The following is a 17368-nucleotide window of genomic DNA, read 5'->3' on the forward strand; positions in this document are numbered from 1 at the left end:
TAGAATCTGAGTTTTGATAGCAGTAATATTTCAAAAATGAATATAGCATAATTTTTTAAAGTCCTCTGTTATTAGATACTTGAGTTGTTTCTTACTTTCTTCTATGATAAATAATGCTGCAGTGTATATATATATATACACACACACAAACACACACATATATAGGTACATATATAAATATTATATATCCCATATAAATAATTGTGTTTATCTGGGACATATATTATTTTTATTAAAAAATTGCCACTGTTAAGAATTTCCGGGGTCGGGCGCGGTGGCTCAAGCCTGTAATCCCAGCACTTTGGGAGGCCGAGATGGGCGGATCACGAGGTCAGGAGATCGAGACCATCCTGGCTAACACGGTGAAACCCCGTCTCTACTAAGAAATACAAAAAATAGCCGGGCGAGGTGGCGGGCGCCTGTAGTCCCAGCTACTCGGGAGGCTGAGGCAGGAGAATGGCGTGAACCTGGGAGGCGGAGCTTGCAGTGAGCTGAGATCCGACCACTGCACTCCAGCCTGGGCTACAGAGCGAGACTCCGTCTCAAAAAAAAAAAAAAAAAGGAATTTCCAGGGGTCCTTTCTATTGGGGCAGAGTGGAAAGAACATGGTTGTAGGGTCAGGCATCCCTGATCTGTTTGGCTTCCGCCACGTTCTGGATGTGTGACCTTAAGCATGTCACTTCACTCTATTGAGCCTCCTCCTTTCTGTTAACAGGGATCATACTGTACATCCCTCAGTGCTGTGATGAGAACTATACGAGGTGATGAGTACTTTTTTTTCGAGATGGAGTCTTGCTCTGTCACCCAGGTTGGAATGCAATGGCGTGATCTCGGCTTACTGCAACCTCTGCCTCCCAGGTTCAAGCAATTCTCCTGCCTCAGCCTCCCAAATAGCTGGGATTACAGGCACCCACCACCATGCCCAGGTAATTTTTGTATTTTTAGTAGAGATGGGTTTTCACCGTGTTGTTCAGGCTGGTCTTGAACTCCTGACCGCAGGTGATCCACCCGCCTCGGCCTCCCAAAGTGCTGGGTTTACAGATGTGAGCCACCACACCCGGCCTACACAAAGTAGTACTTTCAAAGTGTCTGGCGTGTAGGGTGTACTCAATACATGTTACGTCTCTCTTCATTTGGGATGGATTAGATTGCACATAAGTGTATGCACATGTGTGTTGAGTGAAGTGAAGGAAATATTGTTACAAAATTTTATTCAGTATCAAGAAAAAAGTAAAACTGACTTGCAAATAGACACATTTCAATGGAAAGAATCCTTTCAGTGAAAGACCTATGACAGTTTAAGATATTGATAATGAAAACAGAAATGAAAGTCTTCAAAAGTGTATTTTTCTTTATACTGGGTTGTCTAGTAACTATTCCCTACCTCCCTCCCATCCCCTTCCTTCGTCAGTGCTTATCTTCAAACTCTATCAGCGGGCAAAGCATGTGTACAGCGAGGCTGCGCGAGTGCTCCAGTTTAAGAAGATATGTGAAGAAGCACCTGAAAACATGGTCCAGCTGCTGGGAGAGTTGATGAACCAGAGCCACATGAGCTGCCGGGACATGTATGAGTGCAGCTGCCCTGAGCTGGACCAGCTGGTGGACATCTGTCGGTGAGGCAGCCTGGTGGGGGCCAAGGGATGCCATCAAATAATATTGTTTAAATAAATGGAAAAAGATGCAACATTTCGTAATCTATGGGAATGAAGATTGTTCCCCACTTCCTATATGAGGGGTCTCCGATGATATAGAGCTAAACTTGTTCCCTTCTAAATGCCTGTAGGATGAAAGATTTGATACCTGGCTCCATGATTTTATGGGGCTCTGGGTTTGGAGTCAGTTTGGAGTCAGCTCTTTACATCATGGGAAAGACCTTTCCATCTTTGGATGATTAGGCCTTTCAGGATGGTAACTTTGCTCAGAGCTGGGCCCTGTTAACTTTCTCATGATATGTTTTATTATACTGCTGCTCTGCCAGAAACTCCTGTCCAGTGTCCTAGTTAAGTTTAGTAGTTCTACTCAGAAGAAGGGAGAAAACTGACAGAGGATCTCAAGCTTGATGGGAGTGTGTGGGGAGATTGCTGAAGGAATCACCCAGAAAGCCAGCATTTCCTGCTTTCCAGGTTAAGTTTAGGCATTTTGAGGAAATAAGGGCTGAAGAAAGCCTAGGTGATACATGGTTAATTGAGGCAGAAATGTAAGGAGGACAACTCTTTCACAAACCTAAACACAGCTTCCCTAAAATTGTGAAAGAATGGAGATAATAGAGTTAGTCGTCTTACCCAGGAAGGAGCTCAGTGACCCGGGGAGAACTGAAACTGGGAGAGCTCTCAAACGCTAGATGTTACTTCACTGTGAGAACACAATGCCACACTACAATTAGTAACAGAAATGTAATTAACCACTTGGCACTTGTGGCTTGCCTCAGTCATTGCCACACTCCCAGCCTGAGAAGTTTAAACCAAGTAACTCTAGTGATCACAAATGGCCTGGGTAACCCAACTTGTCAAAAGACTTGAACACAGCATTGATGAAGATCGCTCTGCTGACATGTTTGCTCACTGATTGCCAAAAGCCTTCCCCAGCTTGTTTCATTTTAAGTACCCTTTTCTGAAAATATCAAGGGCCTACTATATGGAAGGGACAAATATTGTTCAGTTCTGGAAATAAGAGGAAGTGGAATTATTTGTGCACAGATCAGGAAGAAATGTCTTTGCCTGGAAGGAAGTGGGATGGTTTGAATCCCACCTGAAAAACTGCGGAAGGGCATTTGCCAGCTTCCTGGAATTCTCAAATGAACTTTCCCTTCCTAGAGTGGTCAACCTGTACTTGTTCTCATGGAGCTTACCTTCTCGTGGCGAAAGAGAGAAATGACCATTAAAATTAATTTGAATGGTAGTGATAAGTGCTATGGAAAAAAGTGAGAAGGAGTAGAGACTACAGGGTTAGATGGGTACTCTTTCTATGGAGTGGTTGAAGAAGGTCACTCTGAGGAAGAGATATTTGAGCAGAGACCTGAAGGAGGTGAATAAATGAGAACAGCAAGTGCACAGGTCCTGAGGTGGATACTTGGCTGTCAGGTGTGAGGCTGAGCAAGCTCAGCATGGCAGAGGGCCAGGAAGGAAGGAGAGGTAGTAGATGAAGTAAGGGAGGAAGTGGGCAGCCATACCACATAGGCTGTGTAGGCCATTGGAAGGCTTCTGGCTTTGAGAAGAGAAAGGGGGCAATGGAAATGCTAGGCAATTCTATGCCAAATATGCTTGGAAGGAAGACTTTTTTGCTCTGTGGGTAAGAGAGAGAAATCAAGACGACTGGTGGGTTTTTGCCCTGAGAAACTTTCCTTGTGCCTCTAAAAGCCACATTTTTGAAAAGCACTCTTCACCATTGTGGGTTAGAGTTATCTTAGAGTACTATCAAATATTAGATCAGGAAGGGGTCTTAGAGATCCAAGAAGGAACTAAGAGATTAAATAATTTGAGTAAGTTTCACATAGTGAGTTCATTGGAAAGCTTGGCTCCCAATCCAGTGATTTTGCCACACCTGCCTCTCCCCTTGGGTTATACTGAGATGTGATTACACTCAAATGTCAGTCATATATATGTGTGTGTATGTGTGTGTTTGTAACGTATTTTTATCTCCTAGCTTTGAAGCTTTATGATGGAGGCCTTTGTTGTCATAGTCTCCAGCCTTTGAACATTAAGCAAAGTCATGCTGAGCAGGAACGTAATGTGTAGAGTAGGATAAAAAGTGGGCTGGAAGTTAGGAAGGTTGGATTCTGGCTCTCTTTTCATTCTGCGCTCTGTAAGTTGGAACTGTTGCTTCACTTTGTGATCTTCATTGGCTTTTTCTGTTCTAGCAGTCTCTAGATCTATACATTTAAAAAATATGGCTCTAGTGGAAAAGTTTATGGCTATGTCTTACAGGGGTTTGGAAGAGTACCTCTTATTTATCTTTTCATTTTATTTGTTTTTGGAAAATCCTTTCTTAATGGCAGATAAAGTGTTTCATTTTCATTTGCTGTATTAATTTTCTGAGAAAAATTCAGCTCTGTGAAAAACTTAGGAGCTCCATCACTTTTTCATGATTGTTTTGTTTGGACAATTGCTAAGTATGAAAGTTATTTTCTACTTATTCCATAACTATAAAGGGTTCAACTTTTCCATATTGAAAGATTATCTTCTGGCTTATTGAAGATATTGGCCAGAATAGTTGTCTGGTCCTTAAAGCTTCTTAGACAATTAATTTTTTCTTTTCTGTCACTGTGACCAGCAGATAATATTCTTCAAATGTTTCAGTTGGTTGCAATTTACTGAAAGGTCCTAAGTGGCAGAGCAACCTCAGAGGAGGATAGCCCCAGGGGAGTTAAGCTGATGCAGACATTGATGTCATTCCCTCCTTCAGTCAATACATATTTTCACATGGGTATCTGCGTACCATGTGAAATTGCAGTCTACTGTCCACTTTCAAAAGCTGTGACTTTCTCTTGTGAAGATGTCTGAGAAGCAATGAGGGAAGAAGGAGGGGTTCAGAAGAATGCAGAAATTAGTAGGAGTAAGATAAAGGATGGATAAAGGATGGTTAAAAAGGATGGGGAAGACAGATGGTGGAAGAGTAGCAGGTAGTAACATGGGGAAAGGTTCAAATAAATGAACAGTGGAGCTACTCATAAGCCCTAGTTCTTTCTGAAACCGTGTGACTGTCTCACTGGGTCAGGCAGAAAAGGTGTTGGACATACTGGAAAAGGTCCTGGCAAGGCCTGGTGTGAGCCACTGGTGCCACAGACACAACCTCTGGCAAAGTACTGCTTTATTTAAAAACCACCACCACCCCCACAATTCCCTGCCACCATTAAAAATGTTAACATCAGTAGGGAAGGTATGACTAAGACTGGGCAGCCTGAGCAGGTTGCTTGTCTTCCCCAAATGAGGGAAGAGTAGGGAAGCTGAAATGGGTTCAAGGAGGAGCACTGCCAAATATAATCTTTACATCACCCTCCCTGGTTCATTTATGGCACTTCAAAATTCCTTTAGTGTTTCCGAAGGGTTTCTTGGAAACTATTTGTATGAAAAGACAACTAATTGAATGAGTAGATTAAGGACTTGAATACCTAGAATACCTAAGGTGCTATACACAAGCAGAAAATCTTAGAGTGATCTGAACTAGACTGAATTAAAAAGGCATCTCCTAGTTAGCATATAGGACAATGTATAGAACAACTTTGTGACTCAAGTGGGGAGAAGGGGGCTTGGGAAAGAGCACCATTGCTAGCTCTCTTTTTTGGTTGAACCTTTTCCTGCTCTTCAAGAGAAAATCAGTTTAGAATGTAAAGAAAGGAGCAGGGAGGAGGAAAGAAACTATACTTAAAGAGTGGGGCTTTTTTTTTTTAAATTAAATTAATGTTAGAACTTAAATTATATGAAACAAAGTATAATAATGAAGGAAAAAGATAATGTTTGCTGAATTATAAAATATCTTTTGTAACCAAACAAAATGTTAACAGAAAGAAATGACTAAATTTTAAGTAGAATTTACTGGAGAACACAAAACAGTTTTGAAACCAAGTCAGTTATATGTGAGACAGCTCATTCACTATTGGTTCCCTAGTTTTACTTAAGACAAAATAGTTAATGCCTTTTATTTTCATTTTGACACTTGTTGAAATTAGAGAGGATTAATTGCTGCATTATTGCCCAAGCTATTAAGGGAGATGAATGACAAATTTTAGTGGATTAACTATGATTACAAAAGTTAATTTACTTTGTCTTCCTCAGAAGTCTTTCTGCAATGGATTCCATGGTAAGGCTGCTCAGCCTCTCGCACCCTTTCTTTGACAAGGTCATAGTGGGGAAGAATGAAGTGCAAATCCATTGTTACATGCTCTTTCTCCATGACCTTAAGTGCTAATCTGCATACCCTGTCAAAAAAAAAAAAAAAAGAGGGAACTAGCCATTTCAGCTCCCCTTAGGGCTTTACTTCTCTTCGGGCCTCTTTGACTTACGAATATATATGCCATTTGCAGGACCCAAACCCACTGCTCTTCAATGGCCTTTAAGTGGCTTACATTTCTAAAGTAGACTTGCGGGCATATTTTCTTATCCTTTCTCATTTGAACACTGAAGGCTGTGGTTTCTTGACTCTAAAGCAATTTGAAGGTACAGTGTCTAACCTGGCTATAGAAATCATAGAAACTGCTAGAAGGTCCCTTACCTGTGATTCTTGCCATTTCCAGAGAGCAGAAGCTAGAAGTCTTCCCAAGTAAAAAATACACTGCTGACTGCTTATATTACATATAATTTTAAAAAATATTTTAAGGGAAATATTGTAGTCCAGCAGCCATTTATTAGAACCTATGAAATTCCTAGAATTGTGCTGGGCTAGGTTCAGAGAGATAGATGTGACCTGTTCCTAAATTCAAGATTTCCTGAAATAATTTATTTCATATCCATTTGTATAATATATATTTACTTATTTAGAAAGAAATGACACAGAATTTAAATACAAGGCATAATTTCTTACCTTCCGTCTTTCTCAAGTGAGTAGTGCAGTTGGGTCTCTCTGGATCTCCTCCCCACCCTCTCCATTGCTTTGTATCTTGCAACTTCGCGCTTTATGGTCGAATTAGTTCACTTAAAAGTAGGAAATTTGACTTTGGCTATATTGGATGCCTGGACAGTTAATTCTGTGAATACACAAGGATCAAAGAGAACATTCCTCATCATCTCCATCCCTCATCTGCCCTAGCCTTTGCCATCATGCTTTATAAAGCCGAGGCTGCCTTTGTTGCTTTAACAAACCCTTCCACATTATTCCCAATCCAGTCATCACAGTTATCAAAGTGGGATCTGAGGGATTTTAGGGTTTTGGGTTCTATAATTCTTGTATTGCCTCTCTGATGTGCAATAGCTTGGAAGATAAATCTTTAATGTTTTCTTGTTCTTCCAGAAAAAGGCACAAACATGAAAAGTTCACTAAACACCCTTGGTTCACTTACTTTTCTTTCTTTATTTAAAGTGTATAGTGGTCTCCTAACTTTTGGTCTTCTCAGAATTTCTATGGCATATGCCAAAGGGCCTATTAAGTACTAGCAGGGAACACTGCAGACAGACCTTTCTGCCTTTGTAAGTGTATGTAGCTTGGCAGGCTGCTGACCAGCTGCTGGGGCAGCCCTGACCTGTGATCAGATGTGCCACTGACTCGAGGGCAGAAGGCTATTTATAATAGCACTTACCATTCTTGATTTGGGAAATTTGAGCCCTGGTGATTTCAAACCATGTGATGGATGCAGTTCAGTCCATTTTCATCTGTAGCAGGCAGGGTGGTGACAGAGCAGCTCTGGAGACTCAGTATTGAATATCTTGACCTACAAAGACTTCCAGCTTCTGCTCCCTGGAAACTGGTAAAAGTCTCAGGAAAATAGACCTCGGGCCCAATTCCTATAGGTTTTACAGCCAGATTAAAAACAATACTCTCAGTTTGCTTTAGGTTCAATTTTGAAAAACCACAGCTTTCAAAAACTGTTCAAATGAGAAAGTATAATAAAATATGCCTTTTAGAAGTTGGACTGAGGACCCTTAAAGACTTGATAACTTGAATGCAGCAAAATGGCATATTTTGGATCTTAGAAAATCAAATAAGAAGGTAGACCATGTCATGGCTGGCTTTAATGCCCATATTTTAGCGTCTTCCAGAGACACTTGAGTGACACCTTAGTTTTCCACGTAAGAGTTTGATGTGACTGCATATGGCAACCATTTTTTTTTAAATCCAACAAACTGCAAACAGGCTCTTTGCCAACCTAGGAATTTAGAATAATCCAAGGATCCCAAGGTCAGAGAAATTTTTTAGCCTGTATGATGGGATTTCAGGCTTAGTTCAGCTACTGGGCCATAAGCTGAATGTTTAAGGGATAGGAGAAGATCAGTGATGTTCATTTGTTTGTAAGCATTTTTTTCTTTCTTAAATACCTATTTTCATTTGAAAAGCATATTTTAATATATATAATAAAGCAGGTGATAAAAAGAAATCAACTGAGAAGAATCATTGATGGGAAAATCAATTACTGACATGCAGTAATTCTGATGTTCTAGGGTAGAGGTAGTATTCTATTGATATGTCCAGGAATTAAAGTATCTCATTTAGATTGAAAAAAAGAGACAAAATTGTACTAAATTAATCATAGAGCCTTTAATCCACTAATAATTTGGAGTGGATTTTATTAAGAAGAATTAATTATAAGTACATGTTAACTTTCTTGTCAGGATAAATTGCATCTTTTAAAGCTAAGTGATCTGTGTACATTGTGATAGGGCCTTTCACTTTGGTTAAAATCTTAGGTTTGAAACTGTGCCTGGTTTACAGTAACTAAAATTAACTCTTACTGTGTGGTCCTTTATATAGTTGTTGCCATCCCAATCAGATACATCTCATCTGATGTCAAATTCTGAGTCCAGTAATCAGACCAGCTCCAGAAGGCACAGGGAAGGTGGTGTGGAACTCTAGGGACTGCCATCCTCTTTGTGGAAAGGTTTGCTTAATTTTCCATTAGAGAGTCAACCAATCACCCACCCAACCTGGAGTTTAATAACAAGCTTTTTGTTGATAAGTTTATTCAGTGAACTAGGCTATCTGTTCTAGGGGACTGATTCTTCTTTGTGAAATAGCCCGGACTTAAGAATGCAGCTGAAATAGCCACTGGGGAAACCTTGTATAAGACTGTACATTTTAAATTTTGATTTGCCCTCATTTGGAGTGACCTTCTGATTCAGGGTTGCCTACATTTCTTTTACCATTGCCTGTTTTATTTTAACACCTCCGTCCTGATTTACCTGTAAGCTTGCTATACAACTCTTCAAGTGGCTACTTTATGGAATCAGTATTACAGTGGGTTATTGCTAGTCATGAAATGGGAGGAGTACTGTTGACTTACTACTTGGAGTCAAAACCAGGGACTAGATTTAGATACAATGAAAAAATTCCAAATCACTCTCTGAAACAGTATAAATGTCTTAATGTCCTAAAATGTTTGATGACACCTAAAAACCCCTCATGTATTTTCTTCTTAGAACTTAGATAGGCTATGTGTTCTACAAACATCAAGCAAATCAGTTGCATTTTCATTTACAGGTTCTAATATTTTTTTTCTCATTGTTTTAGGAAGTTGGGGGCTCAAGGGTCACGACTTACTGGAGCAGGATGGGGAGGCTGCGCAGTATCAATAGTACCTGCGGACAAGCTGCCCGGCTTCCTAGCCAATGTGCACAAAGCTTATTACCAGAGGAGTGATGGAAGCTTAGCACCAGAGAAGCAGAGTTTGTTTGCTACCAAACCTGGAGGCGGGGCTTTGGTTTTCCTTGAGGCCTGAAAAAATGTAAAAAATCTCAGAGAAACTATTTAGGACACTTAGGAATTGGCAGGACTTTCTATGCCACAGTAAATTAATCTTCTTTCTGTTTTGTATTATGATGAATGGTTGCTATTATATCAAGATATATTTTCAAAGAAATGATTGAAAGCTCTCTATGCTTCATAATGATTATTTTTCCATCTTAAAATATGGTTTTACTATTAAGAGTCAAGATCATGCTTGGACAGATCTTTTAAGAATAATTTACTGAGAATTATTCCTTTGAAGATTTTAAAGATGAATGGTAAAACACACTCTTAATACTGATTACATGAATTGGACTTGAATTAAATATATTGTTAAAATTAAACTGATACCATTGAATTGTATGCATTATTCTTAAATAGAGTTCATTTCCGGTTTCTCTTAGTACTCTTCTTCCTCAAAGTTGTAGTTCTCTGTTGATGATGATGATGATGACGACAGTGATGCCACACATTCTCTCTCAATTTCAGCTTCAGAACGCTATGAAAATAATACATGATTAAAGTTTCACAGATTTTCTTGGACATTGTATAATTGAATGTGAGATTTCTCCAATTATCAAGAGAGTAAGGATTTTTTTTTTTTTCTGACAAAAGGAGGATATGGGAAGAAAATTCAGACTCATTTGAATATTTTTAAACCATGTGATATCATTGAAATAACCACTTTCAATTCTTTTGGCCCTGAGCTATCTCCATTACTTAACAGAAAAACTTAGATAAAAAACACTTTAAGTCTCTTCTATTCACATTGAAATAAAGAATTATCTAGATGATAATTCAGATAATTCAGTTTGTTCATAGAACTTACTTTCTTATCACTCTTTTTCTACTACTTTTTCTCAAATACCTCTCTAATTCAAGAGCCACTTCCAAGAAATCCCACACATTCCTTATATCCCTTCTTTGTTTATCTAGAAAAGCTTGTTTGTATATATGCACCCCAGTATAAAGCAGGTATGCAAGTATGTGGGTGAAAGTGACTATGAAAAGACTTAATGAATTCTGGGATTTGTAACGGTATTGATGGGTACCTCTGTATGTACATCAAGAGTGGGCAGAAATGTTTGGCTAGTGATGGCAAATGACTGGCTTTCTCTCGTGGATGGACTATAGGAAGCACTTTCTGAATTACGTAATGATTTGGACCAAAAAGTATTTTGCTGAAATACTCAGGTAATTGAGATAGCAGTGGTTTTATGGCATGAATTATCCAGAAATATCACAATTACTTATGATTCTGTGATTTCATTAGCTCATTAATGTTTAACTCACAGATTGGGCATCACCCTCTAGAATTTCAGTTTAAGGGAGGCCTGCGCAAAGCTGGTTTTATTTCTTAAAGGATAACAGTCATACATAGAATACTAGGAAAGCCGATATTCTATTTTAAAATAAACTTCTGATGCATTTTCATTCTTAGCAGAAAGGTAAATGCTTGAGAAAGCTTGAGTCAAATTTGTTAAAAGAATTTTGAGTTCTATAAACCCAAAAATCCAAAACCTGTATTTATTTAAATTTATAATCTTTTATTTTTTAATACTGTGCCATTTTCCACAAAGGATTTGTGGTTGGTATATAATTCTTTAGAGATACCTGGATCAGTGTAACAAAAAAAAAAGGCGCTTGTCATTGCTTTGCTGTTCCATTTAAAATTTTCACTAGGTGATTTCTTCTTCACAAAAGGTGAGTAAAAATTTCCAGTGTGCACTCTTCTTTGGGGGACACACATGGTCATCTAAGCGAGGGATCTATTCTATATGTGTTTTGATTTCTCTCTTGAAAAAAAGAACTATGTTTCAGTCTACCATCACTGTGTGGTATTCTAGACATTATGAGAGATGCCGAACTTACCTGGAAGGGATAGGGCCGGGGCCATTAGAAGAAAGATCATGCAGTAAGTGGATTTTGAGCATGGCCCTAAAGGATGAGTAGAGTTTAAAAGCTGTGGAGTGCACACTGCAGATGAGCAAAGCCTATGGGTACAGGCTGACATGGTGCATGGAGGAGGCTCAGTGAGAGTGAAGGGTTTGCTTTGGTATGTTGTGAAGAACAAGATTGACTATGCTGGCTGGAGTTAGCTTTTGAAGAGTCAAATCCAGGCAGCATTTAGATCAGGGGTTATAGCCCAGCAGCCCACGGGCCACATCTGGTCTGCAGATGTATATAGTTTGACCCACAGAATGACTAAAAACTTGGACTCCAAATCAGGAGATTGTACAAGCAGTATCACATATTCTGGACTACTCAGAATCTGGATTACTGAGTGGTGGAATATCTGATACTACTTGTCCTACATTTCTGCAGGGCATCAATGAACTAGGGCTGAGATAGTAGCTGTCTTGTTAGATGAGGCACGGCTTTCCAGTGCGCTACAGTTTCCACAACTGCTTGTATAATAATTTCCCTGACACTCAAATCATTTACCACTTACCAGCTGGGGTCACTTGCCCTTTATCAGCACACTTGCACTGTTGTTTTCCTATTCTAATTAGGTATTTCTCTGTGCCCATGTCTCTATTAATAGTAGGGAAGATAGACCCAAAAAAAAAGAAAAATGAATATTTTCATGTGTGGATGTAAAAAATAGTCTTTAGCTGGGAGCGGTGGCATGTGCCTGCTGTCCCAGCTACTTGGGAGGCTGAGACAGGAGGATCACTTGAGCTGAGGACCTCAAGGCTGCAGCACTGCACTCCAGCCTGGGTGACAGGTGACAGAGTGAGACCCTGTTTCAACAAAAAAATAAAAAGAATAGTCCTGTTTGCTTATTATACTGTCCTGTTTGTATATTATACAACACCCAGGTGTTTCACCACTTTCTTACTTTTCTGACCCATGTAGGAATTTGATTTGACCCATTTTTGACATTATACTAGCAGCCAATGGGATTGCTCCAGATTTTTGAGTGGAAGCCTTGACATGCTGAAAATAAAAGGCTCTCCTCTATTCCTGACCTCCAGTTGTCCAACCTTCAGACATATTGTACACTAGTCTCTATATGTTCTTGTCTGTTGGGAGGGAGGAGGCCCTTCAGACTTAACAAGACTGCCCATAGGTAAAGAGAAGCGAAAGAGAAGATGACAAGGAAAATCAGAAAGATGGAACAGGCTCCTTTCTTTCCTTCCTTTCTCATACTTGAGTCCTATTTAGAACCTTATGATATTCTGCCTTGTGTTTCCATTAATTGAGGGCAGGGTCCATCCATCTAACACAGCTGTTGGTACCCAATATGATTTTGTTGAATTATTAATGAAAAACAAAATACAGCTTCAAACATCAGTGATTATTAGTTTGTGATTCTAACTGCATTTGGAGCTTTTCAGTTACATAAACCGTTCCTGGTCAGAAGCTGGAAATGGGGAACGTGAACGTGAGTTGTCACTCAATATGTAAAACAGAGATTTTCTTACATGTGCATGTGGATGATTAAATGACAAGAATGTATCCTCTTCTGCCACTGTAATTTGGATGTGCCACCATACATTCTTATGAAATATTGTCCAGTCTATATAAAAGAAGCTAGAGAGAGAATTCTCAATTATTTTCAGAAAGAAAACATACCAGTTCATGTAGAAACTTCTCAAAGTCCTGTTTCACTTCATGAGGTTTCTTGGTAGCTTTTGCTTGGAGTCTAATAATGGAATGAAGAAAATCAGTAACCAAACTAATTGTCCTTATACTGACACCATCTAATAAGCAACATTTATTAAGAATTTAATATACTGGGCATTTGCCCAGCACTTTACATATATTAATTCAATTACCCTTAAAACTTCTGAAGTAGGCACTACTATTATCCTATTTTATAAATGAGGAAACAGGCTTAGATAGGTTCGGACACCCACCCCCGCTGCATGTGCGTGCATGCACACACACACACACACACACACAGCAGTCATACATCTAGCAAGGAGACAGTCTGAACCCAAGCATTATGACTCAGGCCTTCAATTCCACCCACTGTGTGGTTCTCATCCCAGCAGTGGCACATCCTCTTCAGTTAGATGGTTCACAGAGTATTGCTTTAACTGATTCCACTCATGAGGCTCTAGCCCAGACTTTAAGGAGTGACAGTGGGGAGAGAAGAGTAAAAGAGACTGGCGAGGGAGAGATACAGGGAAGAAAGAGAGGGAGATGGAAAAGGCCAGTGGGTAAGAGTGCTTACTAGACTGTAAGCTCATTGTGAGCAGGGATCCAGGAATCTCATCGTATCTATCACCAAGTATTCATTCAAGAAATATTTATGAAGGACTTGAATGGTTGAATTCAGGAAGCAGCAGGAACTTTTCCAGAGATCTAAGAATGAGGGGAGAAGCAATGGTAGCTAGGCAAGGAAGGATAGAAACTTGAGACAAGGAGAAACATTAGTAAAAGTAACACAGATGAGAGAAAGAGAAACGGAATAAAGGATGTATAAGACTATTAATTTCACTGGCAATTTTCAAGTGACATACTTAAAAACTATTTTTCCATAAAATTGGCAGGAAGTAAAATTTTCTGCAAATCCCAAATACACGTTGCTGAAGCAGCCAGTTTAGATGAGCTATTTAACCCCTTGCCAGGCCTATCCGAGGTGTCTTCAGCATTTAGACCAGCGCACCCCGAAGGCAGAGTGGGATTACTTAGTCGGAGGTTCTCTTGCATTCGTGCTCTGTGACTGGCACATGCCCCCTCACTCATTCTCTCTCTGCTTGTTTTGTCTTCTCAAGCTGGGTTTCCTCCTCACTGATTGCTCTTTAGGCCTCACATTTTTCCTTCCATGCTTGTCTCAAATCTGGCTCTTACGCTGTCGATTCTCAGTAACACCTTCTTAGAATCTCCTTGAACCGCACAGTATCCTTAGAATCTGTTTCATCTCACTAAGTTAAAATCACTCCCTCTTCCAAGTCACTCTTCTAGTTTACAATCTCCCCTCTTAAAAAAAATAACAGTTTTATTCAGATATATGTTATATACCATAAAATTGAACCATTAAAGTGTACAGTTCAGTGGTTTTAGTATATTCATGAAGTTTTATAACATTACTAATCCTCCCTCTTTCTGATTGCCTTTCCTTTCATGAATATCTCTTTTCAAGATTACAAATGGAAGCTCATACACTGTGCCTATAACTTTAACAAGCACATGGGATTTATATATCCGAATGCGTATTTTTCAACAATGTGCCATTGCATTAAACATATTTGAATACTTCTTGTGAGTTACTCTGAAAATTGTCCTACATTCCTCTGCATATTCTCAGTGGTGAAAACTCTTGTCCTGTGTGGATTTGATCTTTGGAAACTTGTAAGAGTCACCCGGAATGGAACCTTATAACAGGTGTTGTGAAGCAGAAAGCTAGGTGATAAAGTTTTTGGTGAAAAGTGAGATAAGATCCTAAAGTAGTGGGTTTAATTTTCTCATGTGACTAGAAAACTAGCTTTGTAAGTTCTAAAATCGTATTTAGAAGTATGAAGTGTGACTGGCACAAAGTTACCGTCTCCCTAGGGGGCTTGTTTGAAGGGCTGGACTTGTCTAATACTTCTTATTCTGCACGTGCTTGCCGGTGTGTTGTAAGAAGTAGGTTAATCTCAATACTTTATAGTTTTTCTTCTTATGGTTTAATTTATAAAATAAACAAATGAGTCCCTTCATTGAGGAAAAATGTTTATATGCATAGGGGAAGAAGAGAAATAAAAAACTAGCCCAAGAGAGACCAGCTAAATCGGTTGTTTTTCTAGTTTACAACTTTCATAGGATGGGGCACGCTTATCGGTTTATTTTGAAAAGGACTTGAGCTTAAGTCCTGTGGCTGGAGAGGAAAAAGTAGATGATGATAATGTTTAGCGATTAATTAAATGATCAGAGTAGATTATTTTGTGATTAAAGAAAGTTAAAATGTTACTCCAGATTAACTGTTAACTAGAAAACTTTTTTTTGCAGTTTTGTGGTTTTATGTAACATCTCTTCAATTAAAGATGATCTTAAGCACTACCAATTGAATAAGAGACAAACCTATCAAGCTCCTTGTCAATTCTTTCCTGCCGCCATTTTAGAAGTTTTAGTTCTTCATTAATTCTGAGCTTTTCCCTATAAAGTCAAAATTTGAAGTTAAATTTTAAAATAATGCAGGCATTACTAATTGGAAAAGAATAAATCAGCAATTTACTGATAATACATGTGTTAATAAAAGCCCTCGACAAACCAATTCATTCCCTCCCTATGCACTATTTAGTGTAAAGAATCCCTCAGCACATTCCCTCTTACAAACATGTGCCGACGGTATCACCTACCATGCCTGACGACAGCTGGACTCCACCTTCTGCTACCATGGGGGCCCTCTGGAAAGGTGTCCATCCCTGTTTTTCCCACTAAGTGCAGGAAGTCTAAGGGGTATGTGTGTGTGGACGTACACATGCATCTGTGGGTGGGTGGGTGGGAGGGGAATGGGGACCCTTGGAAAACGGGGGTGCAGGCTTTTAGATCTGCGCACTGGATAGGACATAACTGGTGGTCCTCCGTTTACCTCTCTTGGAGGTGCTCCTTGGACAGCAGGAGGCACCCAAAAGGGAGGATCATCTTTTCTCCCCCTAAAGGCAATGACATCTCAAGGCAGTAACTTTGATAGCATGGACAGAAGAAGTGGACCCTGCCAATTTGTTCTTGTAAAAATTGATGGATATTCTCTCATTAACCCATTCCTAGCTTCCTAGCACATAAGATTACCATGACTGACCACAAGCAATTATTTAAATTAAGTACAAATAACTGAAAATGTTCCCCCAAGAAAACATTTCAGGAAGGACTTTGCTCTCTTGATTTCCTTGCTTGACACCAGCCCAGCTGCCACCCCAGCTCCAGGGAATTCCTTCTACTGCAGGGAACCTTTCTGCTGGTCTTCCAGGGCTTATCTTTGTAAATGGACGATACTCCAATCTCCATTCCCTGGAGCTCTTGCCTCTTCCTGTTGAGGTGCACCCCTCCAGTCACACCAAGCAAAGCTGCTTTCCTTTCTTCTGTCCCTCTCACTTGCCATGGTTCCATGGTTCCAACACACACCCTTGACACTTACCTGAAAAGAATCTCTGAGTCTGTAAGATGCTCAGACATGACTCTCATGATTAACATAAGGAACTTAGTTTAGATGATTTCTCTGTTTCCAGCTCTAAAAAAGTATTATATTTAACAATAGTATAGCATCAACTTACATCCTAAAATCCTTTTGGTTCCTTGCAAATTGTCTTTTTGCCTCCTTTATAACATCACGGTATGTTGGAGCAGGTAGTGTGCTAGGCTTATTATTAAGGAATGATTTTAATTAGGAACATTTGGGAAGTAAATACTACCCTTCACAGAGGGACCAAGGGGACTATGTGACTTCACTTTTCAGTAATGAAGAGTCTCAAGTATAAACATGAATATTATGTCCGGAGTTACACCCAGAGGACTGAAAGAAGGCAACACCACTTTAAACTTGTCCCATTATCTCAACCATAGCAACCACAGGGCACTATGATTTAATAGTTTCATAAATCCTGTAATTACCTTACCTTTTGTGTGTCTTTGTTTTAAAAGCAGCAACTTGTTAAATGTAAATACTAAAAATTACCAAAATATTAAAAATGTACCAAAATTCATTTTTTTCTTATTTCTGAGACAGGTCTTGCTTTGTCACCCAGGCTGGAGTGTGGTAGCATGATCATAGTTCACTGTGGCCTCAAACTCCTGGGCTCAAAGGAATCCTCCTGCCTCAGCTTCCTAAGTACTTGTAGACGGGATCTGCTCTCTTGCCCAGACTGGTCTTGAACTTCAAACTCCTGGGCTCAAGCAATCTTCCTGCCTTGGCCTCCCAAAGTATTGGGATTACAGGCATGAGCCACAACACCCAGCTTTCATTTTCACATATACTGAGAACCTTAAAGACTCTTTATTTCTAAGAGGCTTTGGGGGTAACTGGCAGCATGTGTGGCTGCCTTAGCCTGGTTTCCGCTCTCTGCCCAGA

At 39.6% G+C, this 17368-nt stretch overlaps 2 protein-coding genes across 10 annotated transcripts in view; one reads left to right on the forward strand and one right to left on the reverse strand.

Moving 5' to 3' along the window:
- Nucleotides 1–9717, forward strand: part of GALK2 (galactokinase 2) — a 172791-nt gene extending 163074 nt beyond the window's left edge. For all 9 annotated transcript variants that reach the window (XM_005559508.5, XM_073995771.1, XM_073995774.1 and 6 more), the window contains 2 exons: nt 1412–1613; nt 9154–9717. In XM_005559508.5, the coding sequence (XP_005559565.1) occupies nt 1412–1613; nt 9154–9361 (410 nt within the window). In that variant the 3' untranslated portion in view covers nt 9362–9717. The remainder of the gene's footprint in view (nt 1–1411; nt 1614–9153) is intronic.
- The window catches only part of FAM227B (family with sequence similarity 227 member B), a 284670-nt gene continuing 276454 nt past the window's right edge, over nt 9153–17368 (reverse strand). The window contains exons 15-17 of the mRNA XM_073995778.1: nt 16575–16652; nt 12949–13018; nt 9153–9868 (exon numbers count right to left, since the gene is read on the reverse strand). Coding sequence (XP_073851879.1) covers nt 9770–9868; nt 12949–13018; nt 16575–16652 — 247 coding nt within the window. The 3' untranslated portion in view covers nt 9153–9769. The remainder of the gene's footprint in view (nt 9869–12948; nt 13019–16574; nt 16653–17368) is intronic.

The sequence above is a fragment of the Macaca fascicularis genome, chromosome 7 (genome assembly GCF_037993035.2).
Source record: "Macaca fascicularis isolate 582-1 chromosome 7, T2T-MFA8v1.1".
NCBI lineage: Eukaryota > Metazoa > Chordata > Mammalia > Primates > Cercopithecidae > Macaca > Macaca fascicularis.